At 42.9% G+C, this 26996-nt stretch overlaps 2 protein-coding genes across 3 annotated transcripts in view; one reads left to right on the top strand and one right to left on the bottom strand.

Moving 5' to 3' along the window:
• Positions 1–26444, bottom strand: part of AHCYL2 (adenosylhomocysteinase like 2) — a 62343-nt gene extending 35899 nt beyond the window's left edge. The window contains exons 1-3 of one of the 2 annotated variants that reach the window (XM_042467625.1): positions 26373–26444; positions 7244–7352; positions 960–1103 (exon numbers count right to left, since the gene is read on the bottom strand). In XM_042467625.1, the coding sequence (XP_042323559.1) occupies positions 960–1103; positions 7244–7352; positions 26373–26429 (310 nt within the window). In that variant the 5' untranslated portion in view covers positions 26430–26444. Of the gene's footprint in view, positions 1–959; positions 1104–7243; positions 7353–10474; positions 10499–26372 lie in introns of those variants that run through there. The other variant, XM_042467624.1, reaches the window with a different exon arrangement.
• On the top strand, positions 16396–18264 carry LOC121930778 (solute carrier family 2, facilitated glucose transporter member 11-like). The gene has a single exon (XM_042467626.1). It carries the CDS (start codon positions 16511–16513, stop codon positions 18008–18010), a length of 1500 nt encoding a protein of 499 aa, XP_042323560.1. The 5' UTR covers positions 16396–16510; the 3' UTR covers positions 18011–18264.
• Positions 26445–26996: the final 552 nt, after the last annotated feature.

The following is a 26996-nucleotide window of genomic DNA, read 5'->3' as shown; positions in this document are numbered from 1 at the left end:
ATGGTAACCAAACCAAACTGGCTGAACCACCTGAGGTTCCTTGCCCATTATAAGCAACAGTTGAAATCCACAAACACCTGGACAATTTCAACAAATGCAAATGAGAAATCTCCCAGGGTCAGGGGTTTCCCAGCAGACAATGAGCACGAATCAAGCAGACACTCATCCTCTTTTGCAAACCCTCCTACCCTGAGGCCTGTCATCAGCAACAGAACAAGACACATGCAAATCACTCCCGCCTTCCCAGGTCACACAATATATATACCCAACGCATTTCCAGGCAAACATTCTCTGAAGATGCCAGCCACAGATGCTGGCAAAACGTCAGAAAGAAACTCTTCTAGAACATGGCCACATAGCCTGAAAAACCCACAAAAATCTATGGATGCTGGCCATGAAAGCCTTCGACTTCAGAACAGTTGAGAGTTTAACATAATCATGAACCTCCCAAAGAGCCTTACTGGTTACATAAACAAAATGTAAGGCCAAAACTATACATTAGTGTAGCAAATGCAGGTTTGTGAAATCAAAGACTTTCATGGCCGGCATCCATAGTTTTTTGTGGGTTTTACGGGCTATGTGGCCATGTTCTAGAAGAGTTTATTCCTGACATTTTGCCAGCATCTATGGCTAGCATTCTCTGGAGATGCCAGCCATAGATGCTAGCGAAATGTCAGGAATAAACTCTTCTAGAACATGGCCACATAGCTCGAAAAATCCACAAAAAATGCAGGGAATTTATTTATTTATTATTTGGTGGGCAACGATTGGAATTGAGGCTTGGTCCTCAACCTGGTGGGTCTTGGGGGCAGGAAATTAGCCCTTGTCCATCACTACCGCACACTTCTGTGAATGTATATCAGGAGGCTCTGGGACAGATCAGAAGAGCCAAGCCTCAGCCTTTCCCCACTTAGCTGTGCAAGAATAGGTGTGTAAAACCAAGAACATCTCTCCCTTACCTTGTTCAGCAATTTCAATTTCACGACGCCCAAATTCAGCCTGCTTGATGTTTTTCACACAGAAATCACTGCTGCCTTTGGAGCTCTTCTGCTGCTTGTCCCGGGGGGAAGTTTCATCATCTGAACTGTCTGTGTAGGAGGCAGCTGGAGAAAAACGAAACAGAAAACAGGATGAACAATGCGAGAACTGCCACCAGAGCAACCCAGGCAGATACCATATGGGTGCACCATATAGGAAAGGGAAAGAGCTCCTCACTATGAAACTGAATAGCTCCTGACCCATGAATAATGGGGTGGTGGTGCATCCATGCTTCAGAATCAGTACAGGTGTGCCCCCCTCCCTCTTTTTGTCTAGTGGTCATTTGGCCATATGGCACCTGCCACCATGATTGATCCTATGAAAGTAGGTATAAATGGCAGCTCACCAAACTCATAGATAGATTACACACCCTTGTTCCTAACACTGACATCTTGCAAGACAATTTCTAGAGTGATTCCTGAAGTAAACTTGCAAAACTGAACTTCCATGACAATCCTGCACCAATATGAGTACAATGTGTAGATCAAAGAAAATAATATTGCCACTGTATTCTGCTTTGGTCAGACTCCACCTCAAATACTGTGTCCAGTTCTGGGTGCCACAATTCAAGAGGAATGTGGACAAGCTGCAATGTGTCCAGAGGATGGCGACCACAATGATGAAAGGTCTGGAAACCATGCCCTATGAGAAGCGGCTTAAGGAGCTGAGTATGTTTAGCCTGGAGAAGAGAAGGTTAAGAGGGGACATGGTAGCCCTGTTTAAATATTTGAAAGGATGTTATACTAAAGATGGACAAGTTTATTTTCTGTGGCTCCAGAGAATAAGAGCTGGAGCAATGGATTCATACTTCAGTAAAAGAGATTCCACTTCAACATTAGGAAGAACTTCCTTATGGTAAGAGCTATTTGACAGTGGAATACACTGCCTCAGAGTGTAGTGTAATCTCCTTCTTTGGATGTTTTTAAACAGTGGCTGGATGGCCACCTGTCGAGGTGCTTTGAATTGTGTCTTCCTGCATGGCAGAATGGGTTTGAATTGGATGGTCCTGGAGGTCATTGCTAACTATGATTCCTGCAATGCAAGGCTGGATTCCCCAACAACTGTGATTAGATGGAAGCTGTATGGAAAATCCCATTTGCTCAACACCTTTAACAGAGACATGCCAATGGCAAAAAGCTACAGCACTTGTAGATTAACCATAAAGTTAATCCAAATACACCTATAGAGCAGGATCTTTTAAGCGGATTCATTTGTGTCAATTTTATTTTGCTTGTCTAAGCAAGTATTTGCTCTGAAATTTTCAGTTGATCATGGAACTACATGCTTGCTTTTATCATTTTCCACCCCAGTAATACAACCACAACGTTAAGTAAAAGTGAAACAATGCAACAGAAGGACTGTAGCATACAAATCCCATCGTTCAAGCTGTTCGCCTTGTGCTACACATGCCATGCAGGCGCATGGGAAGGCATATTTTTATTTGCTGCTCTGCAAGGCTTATGGAAGAGGAACAAAACTTGCCAGATAACCATCAGGATTAGGATCCAAATTATGGCATTCCTTACCATCAAGATGTGAATGCAAGAAGTCAACTTTGGAGTCATTTCAGTAAAGCCAGACAAATCCTGGTGAGTTTGTTAAGGATGAATTACAGGTCCACTCACCCTGATCTACCTGCTTACTACGGGACCGACTTGGCCTCTGATCTGACCAGCTTGAGTGCTGTGACACAGGAGGTATTTCATTATCGTAAGAGTCCAGTGAATAGACTCTTGGTACATCCATCTTATCTGTTTGGAATCTTTCCACTCAGCAGAGAAGTGCTTTGTGTTAGCACATGCACAGGAACATATGGCTGGAACATCTCCCTGGGTCACTTTCTGGCCCACAAGTAAAAGTCATGCTCAAGGCCAGAGATGAGTCATAACTGGTCATTATGACTAGAAGTTCCAAAGACAGGATGGAACTGAGCACCATACTGACTTTCACTGCCAGATGCAACAGTTTCCTGAACTCTTCTGTTTCAAATCAGCAAATGGTTAAGTAATCAGGCAAACAATGAAAGGCCCTTAGGAACACAGCAAGACACCCTATACTGACTCACAGCCTTGGTCCATCTAGCCTAGTACTTTCAACTCTGTCTGGCAGAAACAGCTTTCCAGGGGTTTAGGCAAGATTCTTTACAAGCCCTATCTCAATTTGTTATTGGTTGAAGGACCAAACCCAAAGAGTGTTCACTAGTGGTTGTTCTTCAACCTGGACAGATGTGACCAGGGTTCTGTCCTGGGCCTGGTGTGGTCCAACATCTTTATAAATGATTTGGATCATGGAACAGAATGCAAGCGTATGAAATCTGCAGATGACACCAAATTAAGGAAGCAGGTAGCTTCACCTTGGCAGATTCAAAGATCACTTTGGAAGAGCTGGGCCAAAACTAACAAAATGAAGGGGTACATGTAAGGTGCTACGTCTAGACTGGAAAAATGAAATGCACAAATATAGGGTGGGTGGCATCTGTCTTGAAAACCTTATATTTGAAAAGGATCTAGGGTCTTAGTAGAACACAATTTAAATGTATGTCAACAGTAGGATTAGACAGCCAAAAAAAGTCAATGCAGTTCTAAGCTTGCACCACAGTTCAAGAAAGATACTGACAAGCTGGAAAGTGTTTAGAGGGAAGGCAACCAAGATGATAAAGGACTGGAGGCCTATGAGGAAAGACTGGGGGATCTGTGGATGTTTAACTCAGAGAAGATTGAGAGGTGACATGACAGCCATCTTTAAATATCTGAAGAGATGCCATGTAGAAAACGGAGCAAGCTTATTTTCCTGCTGCACCAGAAACTAGAACATAAAGCAGTGAGTTCAAATAATAAGAAAGAAGAATCCACTTGAATTTTAGAAGGGACTTCTTTATTATAAAACCTGTTCAACAGTGGAATGGACTGCCTCATTGAATGGTGGAGTCTCCCTCTTTGGAGGTTTTAAACAGAGGTTGGATAGCCATCTCAGGATTGTGGATTCCCACAGGCCAGGGATCAGATTAGATGGCCCCTGTGGTCCCTTCCAACTCTATGATTCTATGATTTTATACTAGGAAATTCTAGGTGTTATTTCCTGGTGGCCCCCTGCCTAAGTACTAAGCAGGGTCACCCTGCGTACCTTTTGAAATCATAGGAGACTGGATGTGTTCAAGGTTCCCTTCAGCATCTAAATGCTAAATGCTATCTGAAAATGTTGCCATCTTTTTCCATGAATTGCTAGATACCAATCAGTCAAAAACCAGTTATTCTCTTATTTGAAATTTCCAAGCAAGTTTTAGCACACATACATTCTTGCATTGAACTGAACCAGTCCAAGTACTTATAAGCACAATATCTATTAGAGACTTGTGGATGAGTGGGTTTGGGAGAGTTGGGATATAATGATGGTAACTGTTTTATTGTGTTTTAAGGATATTTTATTATTGTTAGCCGCCTCGATCTGCTTGGAGATGCGGGATACAAACAAACAAATAAATAAATAAATAAATAAATATAATAATAATAATAATAATATACTACTGACAATATAAAGAGGACCTCCTACCATTCATTACTACTTAATGCTAGAAATTCTGGCTACGATAACAGAAAAAGAGAAATAGAAGAATTAGCTCATTCACACCTGAAATGCATCAGCTGAATAAAATAAAAAAGCCTTTCTTAAAACAACAAGGCTTAACATACACACTCCCCCCCCCCCAAGAACACTGGAGTACATCTCTCATTTTCCAACAATATTTATTTAAACTGACACAACTCATTCTAAGGAAATACACAACCAAGGTCCACCTAGTCCGGTATTCTGTTTCCAACACAGCCAGCTATAAATTCACAAACAATTGCCCTGAAAACAACAAGGGTCCCTCAGTGTTGCTCCCCAGCAACTGAGGTTTGGTGGCATGCTGCCTCTTGACATGGAGTCACCACAGTTGATGTCTACCAAGAAACCTACCATCAACTTCCACTCATTTATCAATCCCTTCATTAGAATTGGTTGCTTACCTGTAACTGCTAGGACTTATTTGTATGAATTGTATGTGGATCTATTTCAAATTAGTGCAATTGTAAATGTATTTGGCATGGTATGTTTTCAGTTGGTTTCCTGATACATTGAATATAAACTTAAAATTCCAGCTGATTTGTGAAAATAAGATTTTATTAATCTGAGATAGTATAGTGAGCCCTTGATATCTGTTGGGGCTTGGTTCCAAGACCTCACCATGCATATCAAAGTCCATGTTCAAGTTCCATTAAATAAAATGGCATACTAAAATGGTGTCCTTTATATAAAACGGCAAAATCAAGGTTTGCTTTTTGGAATTTATATATTTTAAAAAACATTTACAAACCATGGATAAAAAAAGGGTGCTCAACAATGGCTCTTTTTCATCCTGGAGAGAAGTGACCAGTGGGGTCCCACAGGGCTCTGTCCTGGGCCCAGTGCTATTCAACATCTTTATCAATGACTTGGATGACAGAATTGGGAGCATACTTATCAAATTTGCAGATGACACCAAATTAGGAGGAATAGCTAATACTTCAGAGGACAGGACCAACATTCAAAATGATCTGAATAGACTAGAAAGCTGGGCCAAAGCTAACAAAATGAACTTCAACAGGGAGAAATGTAAGGTACTGCAATTAGGGCGGAAAAATGAAATGCACAGATATAGGATGGGGGACACCTGGCTGAATGAAACTACATGTGAAAGGGATCTAGGAGTCCAAGTAGACCACAAGTTGAACATGAGTGAACAGTGTGATGTGGCAGCTAACAAGGCCAATGCGATTCTAGGCTGCATCAATAGAAGTACCTGTATAGTGTCTAGATCAAGGGAAGTCATAGTGCCACTATATTTTGCTTTGGTCAGGCCCCACCTGGAATATTGTGTCCAGTTCTGGGCACCACAATTCAAAAAGGACATTGAGAACCTGGAGCGTGTCCAAAGGATGGCGACTAAAATGGTGAAGGGTCTGGAAACCATGCCCTATGAGGAACAACTGAGGGAGCTGGGGATGTTTAGCCTGGAGAAAAGAAGGTTAAGAGGTGATATCATAGCCCTGTTTAAATATTTGAAGGGAAGTCATATTGAGGAGGGAGCAGGCTTGTTTTCTGCTGCTCCAGAGACTAGGACCCGGAGCAATGGATGCAAACTGCAGGAAAAGAGATTCCACCTGAACATTAGGAGAAACTTCCTGACAGTTAGGGCTGTTCGACAGTGGAATGCACTCCTTCCTCGGAGGGTGATAGAGTCTCCTTCCTTGGAGGTCTTCAAATGGAGGCTGGATGGCCATCTGTCGGGGATGCTTTGATTTGGATTTCTTGCATGGCAGGGGGTTGGACTGGATGGCCCTTGTGGTCTCTTCCAACTCTATTATTCTATGATTCAATGTAATGGTTCTATGGGGGGGGAATTGTTTATATTTTATTGACTGAACCATTAATTTGGAAAGATACCATTTTACATTTCTTATTTGATGCAATAAAAGGAATTTTGAAATGTTGTAAGGTGTCTGATGTACCTCCACCACATTACTGGCTGCCTTGAGTCCCTATATTGCCACTGTGAGTCCCAATACTGGGAGAAAGGTGGGATATAAGAAAAGAAAATAACAATAATATTGTAATTACAATATAAACATCTTTATAAGTATTCACATTACAGGTATTAGGAAATGTGATATATACACCATTGTATAAACTACCAGTTGACTGTCTTTTTAAAAATCAAAATCTATTTAATGCAATTTCCCAATGCTAATCATACCTGGTTGAGGGCCAACATGGTACAGTTTGAGTGCAGGACTATGATTTCAGAGACCAGGGTTCAAGTATCTCTTCAGCCACAGAAACCCACTGAGTGACCTTGGGCAAGTCACACACTCTCAGCCTCAGAGGAAGGGCAAGGAACACCCCCACAATGAGCAAATCTTGCCAAGAATTTGTTGGCCTTAAGGTCACCATAAGTTGGAAACGATCTGAAGGCAGATAGGTTTGCTTTAGAGTCAGCAAAGTTGGAAAAGATTGGAAGGAAGACAACAACAATTATAACTGGTGCCAAGAAACCAATGTCTCTTACCAAGACCATCTTCATATTTAGATGGGATTAGAAAATTTGGTTTGCACTAGCACAAAAAGCTTTGCTTGAAGAGAAGGGATTACAGTGATACTGAGAAGAGACTGGGACAATGATACATACCAGAGCTGTAACTATCTGTTGACGATTGAGAAATAGACCGGGACAAGGAACGGCGGCCGATCTTTGTGGGGCGCTTGTTGAATTCTTGTTTTTGGTCAGCAAACTGGATCTGTGAAGAGAGAAAACTAGATTTAGCAAAGTGAGGGAAAATAAAAGACCAAATATGCAATACTTCCAGTCTTGCTGTTGGGGTCAAGGACCACTTGCTTCTGTTGACAATTAGACAAATTTGCAAATGTGTTCACCATGAATCTTGCTTAATAGATTGAGAGAAACCCATAAGTATTTCAACTGTCCTCCACAATTTGTACACAAGTGTTCATGTTTCTAGGCTCGGCTACTTTGCTTGCTTCAGCCATAAGCTGCACACATCATACTACTGTCTTCCATAACACCATCCACTTTTAAATTACCAAAGCACACACAACTCAATGGTCTACTTGCTCTAATCCTGTAGTGTTTAAAAGCCCCATTTCTTTTTCTAGAAACAAAAATTTATCCCTTAGAATTCACCTATCCCTGTTTTCAGATATTAGTTTCAATGGGATCAATCTGGAAATAATTCCAAAAAGCAGTTATATTCATGATGTCAGGGGAGAGGTCTTTAGATATCCAAGCTGATGCAGCTGAAGATGAATTGCCAACATCCCTTGGCTATGTGTTTGTGTTTGCATGCCTATTTTAGTTATACACTCTTTTTCCACCAATAAAAGTACAGTACTTGATGTGGCCAATCGAGCTATTGCATAGTTTGGAAACAAATACAGAGAAGATCCTTCTTCTCATCCCACACCCAACCTTTCTTCTACAACCAGCAGGATACAGAGAAGGGCCCATGCATCTGACCTAAGGCAGCAGGCAGGTGGTAGGAGAGGGTGGTTTGTTAAAAGTATCATATACAAGTGCTTGTTTGATCATCTTCCTAGGGCAAAATTAAAAAAAAATTACAGTAAGTACATGTCCTAAGGAGGGCAACCCAAATGATGAAGTGTCTATAAACCATGCCCTGTGAGAAGCAGCTTAGGGAGCTGGATATGTTTAGCCTGGAGAAGAGAAAGTTAAGAGGTGACATGATACTCATGTTTAAATATTGGAAGGAATGTCATAAGGAAGAATGAAAAAACATGTTTGCTGCTGCTCCGGAGTCTAGGACCCAGAGCAATGGATTCAAGTTGTAGGAAAAGAGATTCCACCTCAGCATTTGGAAGAACTTCCTACTGTAAAAGCTGTTTGACAGTGGAAGACACTCCTTCAGAGGGTGGCAGAGTCTCCTTCCTTGGAGCTTTTTAAACAGAGGTTGGATGGCCACTGGATGTCCCTTGGGTCTCTTCCAATTCTATGAATGTACAGATGGCCATCCACATCCACGGATTTTTCATCCATGGATTCAAACCATCCATGGTTTGAAAATATTTCAGAAATATAAATTTCAACTTGCAATGGAGTATAGTATACCATCAGCCCTCCATATCCACAAGTTCTTTATCAATGGATTAAATCATCCATAGTCTGAAAAAATTAAAATATCTGAGAGTGCTGAGGATTCCGTGTACAGCCCCCCCCCCCAAAAAAAAAGTGGATCCAAGAGCAGATCAAACCAGAAATCTCCCTGGAAGACAAGATGACAAAAATGAGGCTGTCGTACTTTGAACACATCATGAGAAGGAATGACACATTGGGAAAAAACAGTAACGCTAAGAAAGGTGATGGGATGTTGAAAGAGAGGCAAGTCGCATGCTAGATGGATGAGCTCTATTAGGGAGTTCACAGATATGGGTTTGCAGGACCTAAGCAGAGCAGTGAGGACAGGGAGTCTTGGAGATGTCTCATCCATAGGGTTGCTATGAGTCAAGATCGACTCTAGGGCAGTTAAGAATAACAGCAAAATATAAATTCACAAACGTAAACTTTGATTTTGCCATTTTATATAAGGTATACTATTTTATTATGCTATTATATATAATGAGACGTGAACATCCACGGATTTTGATATTCATAGCAGTATCCTGGAACCAAGGATACCTTGGAACCAAACCCCAGTGGATACCAATGGCCCACTGTATAAGTTGCCACATTACCTTTCCCCAAAGAGTAGAGGAATTGAGAGATCACAAAAAGAGACGGAGGAAACTCCAGGTTAAGCAGAGCTAAGTAGGCCTTATATGATGGCAGCCTGTTCCCCAGTAGAAAGAGAAGAACAGTACAGAAGAGATGTTTTGCCAGCACCATCCCAATCTCCCCAATCATCCCTTGCGCCTGAAGAGCTTACTAGCAAGTCATGGAATTAGGTCCAGACCCATTTCAGAAACACAGGCCCTGGGCAAGTAAGGAAACAACTGGGAAAGGCTTCTAAACAGCCATAAAGAGCCACTGCCAGTCAGTGTATAAAATATTGTCAGATGTACTTAGTGCTCTGGCTCTTCTAAGGCAAAAAGGGAACTTTGAACTGGGGAGCTTAAAATGATTTTTCAGTGAATTTTCTTGGAGGCAGTACAGTATGCACAGCATTAAAACAAAAAACCCCAAGGTTCTTGAGTTTGCTCCCCTCAAAGAAAAATGCCTGGAAAAAACCTCTAATGGTATATAAACAAGCAGTCTCAGTTGTCCAAGTTTATCAGATAACTCTGATGCCAAAGCCAGAATAAGACAGGAGAGCTTGCTTACAGGGATATTCCATTTCAAGAAATAAGAAACTCTTGGAAGATGAAAAAAATGGGTTTTGGGGGCTTGTTGATTTGTTTTGTTTAAAGGACACATCATGGGCCCCTAAAAGACACTCAAACTATTGAGTCTGACCAATTGCAATGAGGCAAATGCTGCTTTATTGTCAATGTTTGAAGTGAGATGTTTGCCAGAAGACAACCATGATTTCCAGTACAGCAAGGGCTCATCCATGCATCATCAAAGAAATGGTGCTGAGACCAGCCAGGACTGTCTTGTTCTCCATCAAAACACCAGAGCCTAGGAGCACCCTTTGCCATGAGAGGAAAGATTTTTCTACCAACAGGTGTGTCTGCATAATCCAGCACCCTGGCAAAGCTGAGGGGAGGCAAAGACCCTTTTAGCAACCAGCCCTTTTGATCAAAGGCTTCCACGCTTGACCTTGTGGGAAACTGAGCTAGACAGATGAGAGCGCTGGTCCTGGGACTCCAGCTGCCCCCTAAAGAAATGGGGGAGGCAGGACAGAAGGATCCCCTCTGCTCCCGTACCCAACAGAAAGGGTTCCCTCACCTGGGCTTTAATCCCCGACTCGCCACCGTTCACGACGTACTTCTTTTGGTTCGGCATGGCGCTGGTGCTATCTAGAGCCCACTCACCACCCCGTCCGGTCCTCCAGAGAGGTGGCCGGCTATTCCTTTATACCTCCCCGCACCAGTGATCCTGTCTGCTCTGGTTTCAACTCTTTTTCTGGGGAGGGAAGATGGGGCAGAGACGGGAGGGGAGGAGGGTTGCCGGAGGTAAAGAGGACTCCTTCCCTCCGGCCTGCTTTGCTTCCAATCTCTCGTCATGGGGGGGGGGGCTTTCATTTAGCAGGGAAAGAACCCCAACGTTTAACGAGGCATTGCTGTGTGAGGCTGGCAAAGAAAGCCTTTTACTGCCTATCTGCTCCCTCCTCATGCCATTTTTCCTTTATTAAGTTTATTTTATGTGCCCCTCATCTCAAAATCATTAAGCTGGGGTTTCCAGCCAGGCCTGGCTTGTGCATGCATAACAATAGCTGATTTATATAACCAGGACATTTTCTTGCCTGCTATAATTAACTTGCTAATTAGGCACCTTTTAACTGGGGTCCCATCCCCACCCCTTCCCTCTCTCCCTCCTCCCCCTCGTCTTTTTTCTCAGGGTCAGATTATGTTTAAACAGAGGGAAGTTAGAACCAAGTTAACTAATGAGCCCCTGAAACAAAGAGAGCATTTACTGGCCAGCCTGGTGGTCAAGAGTGCCCTAGCCTCTCTCTGTAAATGTCAGGTCACTGGCAGAGGGAATTCGGTGTCCTTCGGAGGGTCAAGACCCGGTGCAAAAACACTGTGTGGTTCAAGGCACCTACATGGGGCTCACACCTGCATGGCCCTCTGTCTCCCCTCCTTCTGGCACCTCCTTGAAAAGGAAAAGGAATGAGGAAGGACAAGGGCTGCGGAACAGCTTTCACATACTTTCCAAGAAGAAGAGAGCACATCACATGTATTGGACATCTGTAATGTTCTCCTTCAACAATGGAACAATGAATGCAAGCTACAGGAAAAGAGATTCCTCCTCAACATTAGGAGGAACTTCCTGAGAGTAAGGGCTGTTTGACAGTGGAACACACTCCCTTAATGGAGTGTAGTGGAGTCTCCTTCTTTGGAGGTCTTTAAGCAGAGGCTGGATGGTCATCTGTTGGGGATGCTTTGATTGAGAGTTCCTGCATGGCAGAATGGGGTTGGATTGGATGGCCCTTGTGGTCTCTTCCAACTCTATGATTCTATGAACATTACAAGATCCCCAGAAGGGCACTGATGCAGGCACAGAATTTATTTATTTGTTTACAGTATTTATACCCTGCCCTTCAGCCCTAAAGGCTCTTGGAGTGGCTTACAATTATTATTATTATTATTATTATTACAGTATTATTATTATTATTAATGAGACGGTTCCCTGCCCTCAGGCTTACACTCTAAAAAGACAGGACACAAAAGGCAAAGGGAATGGTGGTGGGAAAGGGGATGAGGTCCAGCGGTTCTTCTTCCCTCTGAGGCCTGGACCAAGGCAGATGGACTGGAGGGAGGGCTCTTCTTCTTAAGAGGCCAGAAGATGACTGTTGGCAAGGAGGGAGGGCTCTTCTTCTTCAGGCCACAGAACACTGCAAGCACCATCACTCTTGCAAGGATAAAAGAACAGAAGCTAGCTGTAATCCCAGGCCTTTCCAAGACTTGGTTTGATACCGAAACTAGCACACATGTCTACTGTAAAATAAGCTCTGTTGTTGTGTGCCTTCAAGTCATTTTTTACTTATGTCAGCCCTAAAGGCGATTCGATCATGGAGTTTTCTTAGCAGAATTTGTTCAGAGGAGGTTGCCTTTGCCTTCCCTTGTGGCTGAGGAAGCATGACTCGCTCAAGATCACTCAGTGGGTTTCCATGTTCAAGTGGGAATTTAAATCCTGATCTCCAGAGTAGTAGTAAAATGCTCAAACCATGACACCATTGTTGTTGTGTGCTTTCAAATCATTTCTGACTTATGGCGACCCTAAGGTGAACCTATCATGGGGTTTTTTTTATGGCAAGATTTGTTCAGAGAAGGTTTGCCATTGCTTTCCCCCGAGGCTGAGAGAGTGTGACTTAAGGTATCCTAGTGAGTTTCATGACAAAGCTGGGAAATGAACCCTGGTCTCCAGAGTCATAATCCAACACTCATACTACTATGCCACGCTGGCCTCTCAAGATAAGCTTTGCTGGTAATAAATGGCTGCAGCAGGTGGTCTAGAGTCCTTTACTTCTTAAAATATTAATATGGGGGAATCAGCAATTAGTTTTTTCCAGTGTGACAGAGACCAGGACCAAATTTGTGCCCACGGGCTATAATTGTTTTTTTTTTCTTGGAAACATGTCACAGTCTGTCAGCAAAGCGCTCACAGTCAGACACCAGCCCATAGACTACCACTCTGAGTAGCACTGCTTTAGCTGATGGGTCCCAACATCCCCCTACAGCAAGTGGTAGAAATGGGCCTCTAAGCAACTAATTCCACCCAGACTATGCTATGAATAATACTGCAGATCTCTGTGGCTGGTTAACTGGTTCCTTGGGCTGGGGTGTAAACCCACATATGCACGCCAGGCAAGATCACTGGAAGATGGACTACCAAGGTTTATATAGTGCAGAAGCAAAATAAATAAAATCGAAGTATGCAGGGCATGATCCATCTCCCACCCTAATCATTATGAGAACAATATAAGCAGGTTGGTAACAGGCAGGTGTCAGAGTAAAGTGAAACTCTTTAGCCAGATCTCGTCTTTAAACAGTGATAATTGAATCACAGTGTTGGAAGAGACCCCAAGGGCCACCCAGTCCAATTCCATTCTGCCATGCAGGAAGACACCATCAAAGCACTCCCTGTGAGAGATAGCCATCCAGCCTTTGCTTGAAAACCTTCAAAGAAAGAGACCGGCAACATTTCCTAATGTTGAGATGGAATCTCTTTTCCTGTAGTTGGAATCTATTGCTTCGGGTTCTATTCTCTGGAACAGCAGAAAACAAGCTTGCTCCTTCCACAGCATGACATCTCTTCAAATATTTAAACATGGCTATCATGCCACCTCTTTCAGGAATGCTTGAGTTGTGTATTCCTGCATGGCATGGAGTTGAGTTAGATGGTCCTTGCTGTCCTTTCCTACTCTAAGATTATTTGATTTCAATAAATTAAATTTCTATCCCACTGAACAAGTGTTAACATTTGACCATGATGCCGACAAAGAGTCTAAAATCCATCTGCCTACTGACAGAGTTCACACTCAATACACTGAAGGTTTTTTTTTTGCCTTAAAACTGGTAGAGGCACCCAATGTGAAAAGACTGCTAACTAGTAGTTCTCCCAGCCAGAGAGATGTGGGGTGGAAAATTTTCTGAGGAAAATCATCCAGAAAAAGTCCAACACTATACTTTTCCGTGGAAAATTTTCTACACACACACACCACACACAGAGATGTGTGTGCTTGTTCAGCCATAAGTTGTCTGGGGTGATATTCCAACAAAGTAATACCACTGATATGCCAACAAGGAAACAGCTACATGGGAGGCTTGAATAAGATGGGTTGAAATTGCATTTTGGAAACCTAGACAAGTTTTAGAAAGCCACTTCACTCTCAGTATTCATTCTCTATCTGTGGAATGGGAATGCAACCTATGAACTGTCTAGTTGGCACGGACAAATGCAATAAATTTGTGAACTAAAGCATTTTTCACATGAGGAGTGGATATGCCTGCAAGAAAATCAATCTGGCAAAATTTTTACAGGCTTCAGGGGACCGAATCCAAAGATAGTAAAGCTTTTCAGTTTCATGTCTAGAAAAGAAGAAATCAATCTTTGTATTAATTAAATGCACACTGAGATGCCTAACTCAGCACATCCTAGAAAGGCAGAAGATAATCTGCCTCTAGCTCATCTTTACAGCAAAGTGGGCAAGAAATTAGTTTTACAAAGATTCTTAGGAAGTTGTATTTTATGGCAAACTTCACATTCAGGGCCTATGAAGTGGCTACAGACTCTTGAATCCTATTTTCACATTACACCAAGTGTTTATACAGTTCTGCATCCAATTTTTCACAGGGGCCATTTATTTATTTATTTATTTTTGTATCCTGCTCTTTTCCCAGGACTGGGACTCAGAGCAGCTTCACAGTATTTTTTTAAAAATAGTACAATAAAATAAAAAGTACATTGAAAAGAATTTTTAAACTGGTCCAACATCGAACATCCCAGTCTGTCCTTATAGTAATTCCCTAAATACCTGTGTGAACAGGTAGGTCTTCACCTGCCGGCGGAAGGCCATCAAGGAGGGAGCCGTTCTGATCACCCTGGGCAGGGAGTTCCAGAGTCTAGGGGCAGCCACCGAGAAGGCCCTCTTTCGTGTCCCCACCAACCGTGTTTGTGATGATGTTGGGATAGAGAGAAGGGCTTCCCCAGAGGATCTTAGAGTCCAGGCCGGTTCATACCAGGAGAAATGGTCTGCCAAATAGTGTGGACCTGAACCATGTAGGGCTTTGTAGGTAATAACCAGGACCTTGAATTGTGCCTGGAAACAAACTGGCAGCCAGTGAAGCTGTTTCAACAGGGGCATTGTATGATCTCTGTAATCTGCCCCTGTTAATAGCCTGGCAGCAGCTCTTTAAACCAGCTGAATTTTCCAAACACTTTTCAAAGGCAGCCCCATGTAGAGCCCATTACAGTAGTCCAAACGGGATGTAACCAAGGCATGTACTACCATGGTCAAATCTGGCTTCTCAAGGAACGGGCACAGATGACATACAAGTTTTAAATGTGCGAAAGCACTCCTGGTCATAGCAGAGACCTGGGCCTCCAGGTTCAAAGCTGAGTCCAAGATTACCCCCAAACTGCGAACCTGTGTCTTCAGGGGGAGTGTGACCCCATCTAACATAGGCTGGATCCCTATTCCCCGATCTGCCTTCCAACTGACCAGGAGCACCTCTGTCTTGTCTGGATTAAGTTTCAACTTGTTTGCCCTCATCCAGCCTTTTACAGGTGGCAGACACTGGTTTAGAACCAGGACAGCCTCCTTGGATTGAGGTGGGAAGGAGTAGTAGAGTTGAGTGTCATCTGCATATTGATGACACCGCACCCTAAAACTCCGGACCTCTCCCAGCGGTTTCATGTATATGTTAAACAGGATAGGGGACAACACAGACCCCTGAGGAACCCCACAGGTCAATGGTCAGGGGGTCGAACAGGCGTCCCCCAGCACCACCTTCTAAGTTCACCCCTCCAGGAAGGAACGGAGCCACTGTAGAGCAGTACCTTCAAGCCCCATCCCAGAGAGGCGGTCTAGAAAGATACCATGACCGATGGTATCAAAAGCCGCTGAGAGGTCCAGGAGAACCAACAGGGACACACTCCCCCTGTCCAGTTTCCTGCGTAGGTCATCCACCATTGGGCCATGGCCCTATAATTATGAGCATCTAAAGAAAGTTGCTTTTCCTAAATTAGTGCGCAAAGTTAGACATGAACAAATGACAAAATTCACTGCAGAAATATTGTAGTCTGACTCCACTTTAACTGTCACGGATCCATCTTGTGGAATCTTGGGATTTGTAGCTTGTTGTGACACCGGAGTTCTCTGACAGAGAAGGCTAAATAGTTCACAAAACTGCAAATGTCAGAATTCCACAGCATTGATCCATGGCAGTTAAAATGGTGTCAAACTGCATTATTTCTGCACTGCAGATGCAGCCTAAGAGAGGCAAAAAACTCCAAACATATTCCTAGAGCTTCAATGGTCTCAATGAGAACACTATGTGTCAGGAGCGGTTAACCAAATAAAGAGATTCCTGAGCAGAAGATATATTCTTTTGCAAGAGTGAATGAACTCTACCACAAAAGTAGGCAACAGTTCATGGCATCCAAATAGTACAAAGTCATATTTGAACTTGCCTGCCCCCTGAGTCTGATTCTCTCTTCATAATGTGAATCAGTAAAGAGAAGGAATGAAGCTGGGCTGCTACTGCAAAAGGAATCTACTGCTTGAACAGAATACCATTAAGGGCTCCAAGTCAGAAGATGGCAAACTTTTGCTCAAACCTGATTTTGTATCGTAAAGTCCTTTACATGGCCATCATTGCAGGCGTGGGCGGAACCTTCCTTTTTGGATTCCAAGTCTCTGTGATCAATTTCACTTCACCATACATCAAGGCATTCATCAATGACACCTGGGTGGAGAGATATAACGCTCCTGTCGACGAAGAGCGCCTCATGCTCCTATGGTCGTTCATTGTGTCTATCTTCAGCATTGGAGGACTGATAGGATCCTGGTCTTCAGGGTATCTGTCTGCAAAATATGGGAAAAAGAACTGTCTAATATTCAATAGCCTACTTATGATGGCAGCGGCAGTGACTGTTGGTACCAGTGAAATAGCAAAGACCTTTGAAATCATTCTGCTTGCGCGACTCCTATATGGTTTAAGTGCAGGTCTTGGCTGCTGCATCCAAGCTCAATATCTTGCAGAAATTTCTCCTAAGCACCTCCGTGGTTTCATCAATGTCTCTCTTGCAGTTTTTGCAACCCTGGGGAAATTCCTAGGACAAGTGGCAGGACAAAATGAACTTTTGGGGACTGAGTCTCTCTGGCCACTCCTGTTGGCCATCAATGGAGTTTTAGGTTTGGGGATCCTGGTCACCACTCCATTCTTCCCTGAATCCCCACCTTACCTTTTGACCCAGAAAAGAGATTTAAAAGGCTGCCTGAAAGCTCTAAAACAGCTATGGGGTGAAGGGGATCACCAAGCAGAAGTGGATGATATGCTGAAGGAGCAGGCATCCATGAAAGAAGCCAAAATCATGAATGTCTGGGAGCTCCTGAGAGAGAAGTCCATGCGGTGCCAGCTATACCTGCTGATTGCCATAGGGATTTCATTATCCCTAAGTGGTATCAGTGCTGTCTACTTCTACGCTTCTGATGTGTTCAGTACTGCTGGGTTTGATGAAGGGCTTATCTCCTATGTGACTATTGGGATAGGGGCCTGCGAGCTATGTGCTACCATTTTCTGCTTCATCCTCATAGAGCATTTTGGTAGGCGGAAACTGCTACTGTGGGGATATGGTGTTATGATCCTCATCTTGGCACTCCTAACAGCTGCGCTCTCTCTACAAGACAGAGCCTTCTGGATACCCTACTGCAGCACTGGGCTCATCTTCCTCTTCATCCTGGCCTACGGAATGGGTCCTGCTGGAGCAACATTCCCTGTCATAATCGAACTCTTCACAGTGTCGTCCAGACCTGCTGCATTAGTCATCTCCATGAGTCTCCATTGGATGGGAATATATTTGCTTGGGATGCTTTTCCCGTATGCAGCGCTCCATCTGGGTACCTTCTGCTTTCTAGTTTTTATGGGTTTCATAGTAATCTCCTGGAATATCATCTTCTGGTTTCTCCCAGAGACAAAAGGCAAGTCAATTGTTGAAATCCAGGGAGAATTCAGCAAATCAAAAAGGGGAAAGAAAAAGGAAGCTGCCATGATTAACCATTTGTACGAAGATGACACAGTGTGCACAAAACTCTAAAAGGCTTGGAAGAAGGGGTTTATTACAAGGACAGACTGGATGATCACAAATGGGCTAGATTAAAGAAGTCCAGAAAAGACTATTCCTTTGAGAGAGTCTTTGTTACAGCAGTTTCAATTCAGAAGAATAACGTAACACGGCCTTCCTTGGACAGTACTGATTCAAATGCAGGTGAGAGGGAATTCCAAAGTAAAACCTTTCTGCATGCTGAACTACAAATACACCCCTTGTTAAAATAAATACAACAACTGGTATTTGGGAGAGAAAACTGGTCTATTATTTTTGTCTATGACAAAATCTCTGCTTGCTGAAACTGAGTCTGACATGGGCTCCATTTATTTACTGGTGGTGCCGTGGTTTGATTCCTGTACCACAGCCACTCACTCACAAACCATAAGGTTGCGAGTTCAGTTCCAGCCAGAAGCTCAGGCTCAACTCAAGCTTGTCTCCTTCCAAGGTCGCTAAAATGAGTACCCAGCTTGTTGGGAGCAATTAGTTTACAGTTGTAAACCGCTTAGAGAGTGCTTATTTCAGTATGAAGCAGTATATAAATGAAGCTGCTATGGCTATTCTAGTTTTACACATCAGCAATCTTAATAGGAGAGCCAGCATGATGTAGTGGTTTGAGCATTGGACTATAACTCTGGAGACCAGGACTCAATTCCCTGCTCAGCCATATAAACCCACTGGATGAGCCTGGGCGAGTCATACACTCTCAGCCCCAGAAAACCTCATGATAGGTTTACCATAGGGTCTTCCTAAGTCAGAAAAGACCTGAAGGCACGCAACAACAATAGCAACAGTGGTCAGAAACACATGATGCTTCTTAATGTTGAAGAAATATTTCCAGTTTCTTCCTGCAACAATCAGCAAGCATTCTGTCCCTAACCATGCTTAGTCTTTACTGGGCTAAATCTCTCTCTCTCTCTCTCTCTCTCTCTTTGATACTTCTTAAAATCTTGGGATTACACAAGAAAAGTGTTATGAACCCAGTCACAGTAGTGGCTGATTAAGACATATGTGTAAAGGGACTGTGCTGAATATATGAGTGGCATCCAGTGAAAATGGATTCTGTTTCAGATGACATTAAAAAATTATGTCAGGGAAAACTCACCCTCTCCTGCTGACTAACAAAGAGGTCCCACCTGAATCAGGTTACTTTTAGCATGAGTATCCACCAGCCTACTCCAGGTATGTAGGGCTGAAAATGCATCTAATAAAACTAGAAAAGATCTTAAAATACTAAGGTATACAACTGAGCACAAAAGTTAGAATCGTACAAGCCATTGTTTTCCCTATTACCATGTGCGGATGTGAGAGCTGGACAGTTAAGAAACAAGCTAGGAGGAAAATCAATTCGTTTGAGATGTAGTGCTCGAGAAGAGTGCTGAGGATCCTGTGGACAGCCAAAAAGACAAACAAATGGGTCCTAGAGCAGATCAAGCAAGAAATCTCTGGAAGCCAAGATGACAAAACTGAGGCTGTTGTACCTCAGACAGATCATGAGAAGGGGTTGGAAAAAACAGTAATGCTAGGAAAGTTGAAGAAAAGCTTAAAGAGAGGAAGGCCACATGCTAGATGGATGAACTTTATTAGGGAGGTCACAGATTTGGGTTTGCAGGAACTAAGCAAAGCAGTGGAGGACAAAGAGTCTTGGAGATGTCTCATCTACAGGGTCGTCATGGGTCGAAATCAATTCGAGGTGGTTAACAACAACAAATAAAGGCCAAGGTATTCCTCAAACAACCCCTTTCCCACAACACAGGTAGGATGAGAAGTTTGGGGTCTTACAAAACTGAACAGTAGGGGCCCCCAAACCCGGCATCAGGTTGCCACCTCCAGTCTTAGAGTGGTTCATGCTCTCCTCAAAGGACTGTGTTTGCAGTCTGGGGTGCTTCTTGATCCGTCGCTTCAAATGTCAAGTCAAGTGAATGCGATGGTCAAGAGCGCCTGTTATCAGCTTCGGCTGATACGCCAACTGCACCCTTTCTTGGAACCGGGGGGACCTCGAAACTGTAGTACATGCATTGGTGACCTCAAGACTTGATTTTTTCAATGAGCTCTACATGGAACTACCCTTGTGCCTAGTCCGAAAACTACAACTGGTACAGAATATGGCGGCCAGGTAGATTACCGGAACATCTAGGAGTGAACACCAATACTATAGTCACTCCAATGGCTACCTATTAGTTTTCGGGTACAGTACAAGGTGTTGGTTATAACCTTTAAAGCCCTACATGGTCTGGGTCCAACTTATCTAAGGGATCACCTACTTCCGTATAATCTGCCCCATAGAGTCAGGTCCTCTGGGAGGAATTCATTGCAGCCTAGAAAGACCAGACTGACTGCAACCTCCCAGAGGACCTTTTCTGCAACTGCTCCCAGTCTATGGAATTGCCTGCCGGACAAGATCCATCAAATTACCAACTTAGACAGCTTCAAGAAAGCTGTCAAGACGGATCTCTTCCGGCAAGCATTCCCAAAATAAATTGCTCGGCCATGTGGTGATTCCCCCACATATATGTGATGACTCTGCCCACTGTTTAGGTTTTAATTGTTATGTAATTTTAATCTTATATTGTTTAATTTCTTTTTAAGGGGAGAATACTCTGTATATATGGTTGTATTTTTTTAGTGTTGTAAACCACTTTGATTGTTTTAGCAAAAAGCGGGGTATAAAAAAAAGAACATGCAGAGAGAGAGAGACGTCTGTATTCACCCCACAGGATTCCTCCCTCCATCAACACCTGTTACAGCAGTCATCCCAAAGTCCAGCCATTTGTTCATTCATTAACAAAGGCTCTAAAATACTTTTAATGGTCTGCAAACTATACTATTTGAAAAAATAATTCCTAGCTTCCTGGAGTGCTTTCATGCCAAAATCCACTCCCACCATCAAAAGTAAAACCTTTAGCTATTTGAGCTGGGCCAAGGCCAGGCAATAATAATGAGAAAACTTTCATTCCAGACCACAAATTGCCTGGAAAATTTGGTCAAGGAAATAAGCTCCTGGGAAACCTTAACTATACCGACTACACAGACCAAAGGGTTTGCTTATCTCGAACATTCTCCTGCTGTCACAACAGAGATATTGTTTGCAGTTGGGGATGAGGGCTACTGGGCTTCAGCAAAAGCCTGCCGCCCAAGAACTGAACTCTGTACTTCTGGCTCTCCAAACAGGGCTGTGTATTAAGGCAATGCACCAAGGGAAACTTGTCAGCATCTAAGACTTCTTCGTTGGTCAGGAAAGGAAAACCACGTGGCCACAGCAACCTAAAAAAGCAATGTCTTGGTTACAGAGCAAGATGCTTATCACCTGCCCTACTTTCTCACATGAAACAACATCCGTTTCTGGGTGCTAACACAAGAGGAGGGAGGCACACAGAGGAGGTTTTTCAAAGCCACCCTTGGCCCTACTGGTAATGTACACCACCATCGTTTGCTATTGCCAGGAACAGCGGACTTACATGGGTGGTGGGTTATAAAAAAGAAACTTTCCAGGCTTCCAATGTGGGCTCCTTAGAATCAAGGGGGAAGGTCCTCAGGGTATTTTCTCCACTTTCTACAAAGAGGTAGCTGCTTGCATCAAATTCTCATGCTTCAGACTAAGGCTGTAGTGCCAAGGCTTTTAAGGATTTAGCAGAGTGGTTAAGATTCCAGTGTGCAGCTAGAATGTCACATGAGGATTAACACCGATGCTTTTAACTCTTTATCGTTCTTAAACTCAGCCTCTCTTTCTCTCTCTCATACACATGTACACATAATTATCAGCATCTTTCAAGGTGCAGACTTTTTCGTGCATGTCGATCCCACGAGGCTTTTATCCCAGAACTAATGAAGGCCCCTTTCACCAAAACAATGGCCGTTGCCCAATGACTAATCTTTTTTAATGACCAAATTCAGATGGCTGCCAGTGCCTGGATTTTCACATCATATGTGGTAGTTGTCCAACCCTGGCGTGCTGCCCTTCCTCTCAAAACAAGTAACAGGAATCAGCCAATGATGAGTTATTTCTATGATTTTTGACAAAGGGAAAAGCTAAAGTGCTGAATCCGAATGTCAAAATATTCAGACCATGAACAGAAGGTACATGGTTTGGATGGGCAATCGTGTGCTCAAGGACACCCAGCGAGTCCAAAAATGGTAAAGCCCAGAAAGGAGAAAGCGAACTGAAAAGACCCAATGTCAGCACATGACATCCTGAAGAGTTTTATTACTGTAGATACCTGCTTGAGACAGCCAGTGTGGTGTAGTGGTTTGAGCACTGGTCTAGGGCTCTGGAGATCAGGCTTCAATTCTCTGCTTGGCCATGAAAACCCATTGGGTGACCTTTGGCAAGTCACTCCCAGCCCCAGAAAACCCAATGATAGGGTCACTTTAGGGTCACCATAAGTCGGTGACGACTTGAAAGCACACAACACCAACAATATCTGCCTGATTACAAAGCAAACACTTTAAATTAAAAAGAACACAAACCTCATGCTTACTAAAAAGGAGCCACAACAGACATACTATTGCTATACCTCAAATATTTTCTGAAGGCTACGCAAATGGCAGGACAAGCCAGGCTATGAATTATCATTTTTTTCTTGAGCATCTAATTCAACTGCACTGAATTTCTGCAGCTGAATGACAAAGCCAACCTTCCCTCCATATCCAACAGGTACATAATTTGTAGCTTTCTTATCAGACATAAGACTCCAACCGAGATTCACAATCTACTTGTTCTGGCTTTGTGCTGTGACTATAGCATCACACTGAAGCTACACCTTCAACAGGTAAGGAGAACCCAATCTCACAAGCATCACAGGTACATTTTGAAAAATCTCTTACACGGTTCCTAAAGTGCTCCTGGATATTAGCACTTTCCTTCCTCTGACTGTTTGATGTTCCGTTCAAATTATTTTGGGATGGAAGTATCTTACACAGAACAAGGAAATTTTTTGGGGGGGGGGGAGTGAGGGGGATTCCAGTTTCTTTCTTGGCCAGGTTACTATGGGAGTTCAAGTCCAGAAAAGCAACATTTCTCAGCTCTGATCTGCAAATCGCCCTACTGGGTTTATTGGGGGACTCTGGTTTTCAGTGTGGAAAGCAATCTGTGACAAGAAGCAGAGTCTTCCCAATGAAGTCCCAGGATTATGGAAGGGTCTCCCTCAAGAAGCACAACTGGTAATCTCTTTACTGCCCTTCACAATATTGGGCAACGCCCCTTTATTTAGAAAAGCTTTCATAAGCATTTTTGGTGCCTGTCTTCTGACTGGTCATGAACAAACACATCAGGTTAAAAATGACTTTACATTGCTGTGAGAGCAGGCATTTTTAGTTTCTGAGTTAATCTCCAACTTTTAATGCACACATTTTAAGCCATTTTGAACATCTGTCAAAAGCAAGACAAACGTTTCTGAATGCATTTTTTAAAAAAGTGTAATTAGTTCTGGACTGTTCAGCAACCGTTCAGAGACTCCCTGAGGAAGATGCATTTTGGGTGGTGCTGGAAATACCAGGAATTCAAACCCACCTAGCAACCAAATGGTGAAAGATCTGGAAACCACCAAGCCCTGTGAGGAGCTGCTTAGAAAGCTGGGTATATTTAGCCTGAAGAAGAGAAGGTTGAGAGGGAATATGATAGCCATGTTTAAATATCTGAAAGGGTGTCACAATGAAAATGGAGCAAGCTTGTTTTCTGCTGCTCCAGAGAGTAGCAAAACCGAAAAGAGGGCGGTGAAAAAACAAAGAACTCTATAATGTGTATAATCTGGATATCTTCTGCAATATATTCTACAGTAAATATTATAAGGTATATAAAATAAATATATCAAATAAAAAAGATAGTTGATAAAAATAAGCATTAATGAAGCATTCATGTATTCTTCTTCATTGAACAAATTATGTGAAGTTCATATGTTATAAGACCTGCTATAAGCATCTTCCTGAATCGAAAAACATAGCAAAATATAATCCACATTGGGTACTGCCGGCTATGTTTCAGATGAAAGCAATGACAAACCACTTCTGAGTATCCCTTACCTAAGAAAACTCTACAAAATCAGACGGTTTAGGATGCAAATACCTGGAGGTAGGGCTCCCAACTTACTAGCCTGCTGGTGCACTAGGCCAGTGAGTTGAGGCCCTTCTCTGAATGTTATCATTGATGAGATAGATGTAGCACCTGTGAAGGGAAATGGAAGTCCCCAAATCTTTATGCTAGAACTTTATTTTTCCCAGTCAAAGGTGCTACTAGAATCCCTTGCATTTTTTCATGCAACAACACACCTATCTCTTTTGAATACTACTAGAATGGAAAGCATGCATTCCAGTGTTTATCTGCAGTCTTTGCACTGTATTTTAGTACTGTATTCCCAAAGCACTATGTACACTTCCCTGAAATTCACTTTGTGCTTGAAAGGAAAGAGCAGAATTTTTGTAAATAACAGAAAGCTTATTTAAGGGTATTTATAGAAGGAAAATTTCCCATCCACTCCTCCCCAAGCAGCCCCTGAGGCCCAATTCACTTTATTCATCCTGACACTTTAGGAAAGCCTATGGAGGACTTCAAGTGACTGCAAGGTATATCATAAACATTAATTCTGGGGATGCCAGAAGTAGTAATTAGGGTTGAAGCCTTTGGTGGTAGTAAGAACTATTACCCATAACAAGTGGACGTCCTATACCAACAAGATCTATGAGATGATGGTGATGATATTTGCATCCTGTCTTCCCCTGAAAATTGGGACTCAAAGCAGTTTACAATTCAAAAGAACAATGCAATTAAAAACATACAAATCCCTTCCAAACTCTAGGATATAAATCAAAGCATGCTATGCAATAAATTACCTCCTGATAGCTAAAATAATTCCAACAGAGATAAACCTATGGGTTCAGTTCTAGTTCTAGTAGCAGACAAGAATTTAAAAAGAGATTTCACAAATCCTATCATGGTATCACACCTGACTATCCTCCAGGATTCAGTTTTGAAGAATTATTCATTAAACATCACTTCTTCGGTACTACTTCAAATAAAGGTTAGGATCTTAAAAGAGTTAGTGTTGTATTTTTCATAGCTAAAGTGACAGTCATTCTGAGAAAGCCAGGAGAACAGAATTCTGGAGCATGCAAAGTCTAAGAAGTTCACATTCGGGGTAAATGAGTGTCCTTATAAAAAATGAAGCCAAATCTATTATCTCTTGGTCATCTCAAAGTGCAGGACACAGGAGGCAAAAAAGTAGAGATGGCAAAAGTTCCTTTCTTGGACTGCAACTGGTCACAGTAGCTGAGGGATGCTAGGAGTGAAAAAATGACAATTTTTCCAAACTCTGGGGAAAAAGTTAAGGCAGAGACGGAAAAGAGTGTACATGGAATAATTTTAGGGGGAAAATATCAAAGAAGGCAATTTCTGCAGAAATCAGAAGAAATTTGATTACTGACAGCTGAAAGGAACCTACACAATGGGAGCATGTACTCCCACAAGAGATGGATCTTTATGTCACCTTAAAGTTAGTACACTTTCCAACAAAGACAGCATTGCAACCTGCTAATCAAATATGTCACCAAAACCACCCACACAAGCTGCCCTGTGGCTCAAGAATTAGGCCATAGAGAGATTTGGAAATGAGGGGCCAGTATGAGAGACTGCTTCCTACAGTGGAAAATTCAAATGGCACCCCATTACCATTAACTGCCCAGGGATACAATCCATGTGAATGTCCTTCTATGGCTGGCCTTGGCACAGAGGCCCTCCTGTGCCCCTTTCTTTCTTTCCAGTCCCTTACAGAATGGATTCACTATCCAGCTCCAACACCCTCTGATAGCATTGGCACCCAAGGTGGCTACCTCATCTGCTTCCTTCCAACAAGCTGTCCTTATCTAAAACACTGCTTTATGCCTAGATTAAATCTGGGAGAAAACTCTATGGGAAAGATAGGGAAAAATACAGTCGGCTAACTGTATCCATGGATTCTGCATCCATGGATTCAACCAAGCACAGTTCAAAAATATTCGCACACATGAAATTCAAAAAAGCAAACCTTGATTTTGCCATTTTGTATAAGGGATACCATTTTACTATGCCATTGTATACAATGGGACTTGAGAATCCACAGATTTTGGCATCCATGGGGGGTCTTGGAACCAAACCCCAGCAGATACCAAGGGTCCTCTGTAGGCTTCATTCTAGATAGGAAGCTGTTCACTCATAAATCAGTTTGGACAGTTAAGACCACAGGCATAAGCCAAAAATCACATTTGCTTCAGACTTGACAAGGCTCTAGTCAAAGGCATGCATAAAGCATGGTGTGAATCAATTCAGCTCCAACCAAGACCCTTTTGCTGCTCACTAAAGAAAGCTGGCCAGCACTGCACTCACCATCCAGTCTGGCATGTGGAAAGCTGAAGCCCCTGCGCTGTTGTCCCACTTCTCCATCACAGACACTTGGTGAAGGAAGTATCTTCCACAGGTGTAACTCCAGGCAGGAGGGCTTTGATTTGGATCTGCAAATCTGACTTAGTGGCATGCAACTATGGACGCTGATGTTTTGCAAAAGCCCACAGGATTTGCAATCTCTTTCCAATGTTCACTCCTGAAGTTGTCTATTTGGCTTCTTTTTGCTTCAAATCCGGGGCCAGATGAAGTTTCTAAATGCCTTATCTCTTGCTGTAGCTTTTAATGCTTTCAAGCAGCCACCTCCAAGAAGCCACTGTATGCTTGGCTTAGTTCAGGGCGACTGCGGTCTACATGACGGCCAACCTTGCAGGTGTGCATGTGTGGCCATCTATCATCAGTCTATGTACTTCCAACGGAGTGCTGTCAGCCAAGGAGCCGATAGTGAGGATCAATAAATCTCAAGGTTAAGAAGTCGTTTTATGACATGCATTGCAAAATCCATGTCTTCCCACATGTAGCTTTAGAACTTGATGGCATTAAAAGTTTGAGCAACTGAAGCGAAAGACCCTCTAGGATTCCAGCTGCCAGGCAAGAACACCTGGCAAT

The sequence above is a fragment of the Sceloporus undulatus genome, chromosome 5 (assembly GCF_019175285.1).
Source record: "Sceloporus undulatus isolate JIND9_A2432 ecotype Alabama chromosome 5, SceUnd_v1.1, whole genome shotgun sequence".
In the NCBI taxonomy this organism is placed as follows: Eukaryota; Metazoa; Chordata; class Lepidosauria; order Squamata; family Phrynosomatidae; genus Sceloporus; species Sceloporus undulatus.
Note: the sequence above shows the minus strand (reverse complement) of the source record. Positions and strands in the feature narration are given on the sequence as shown.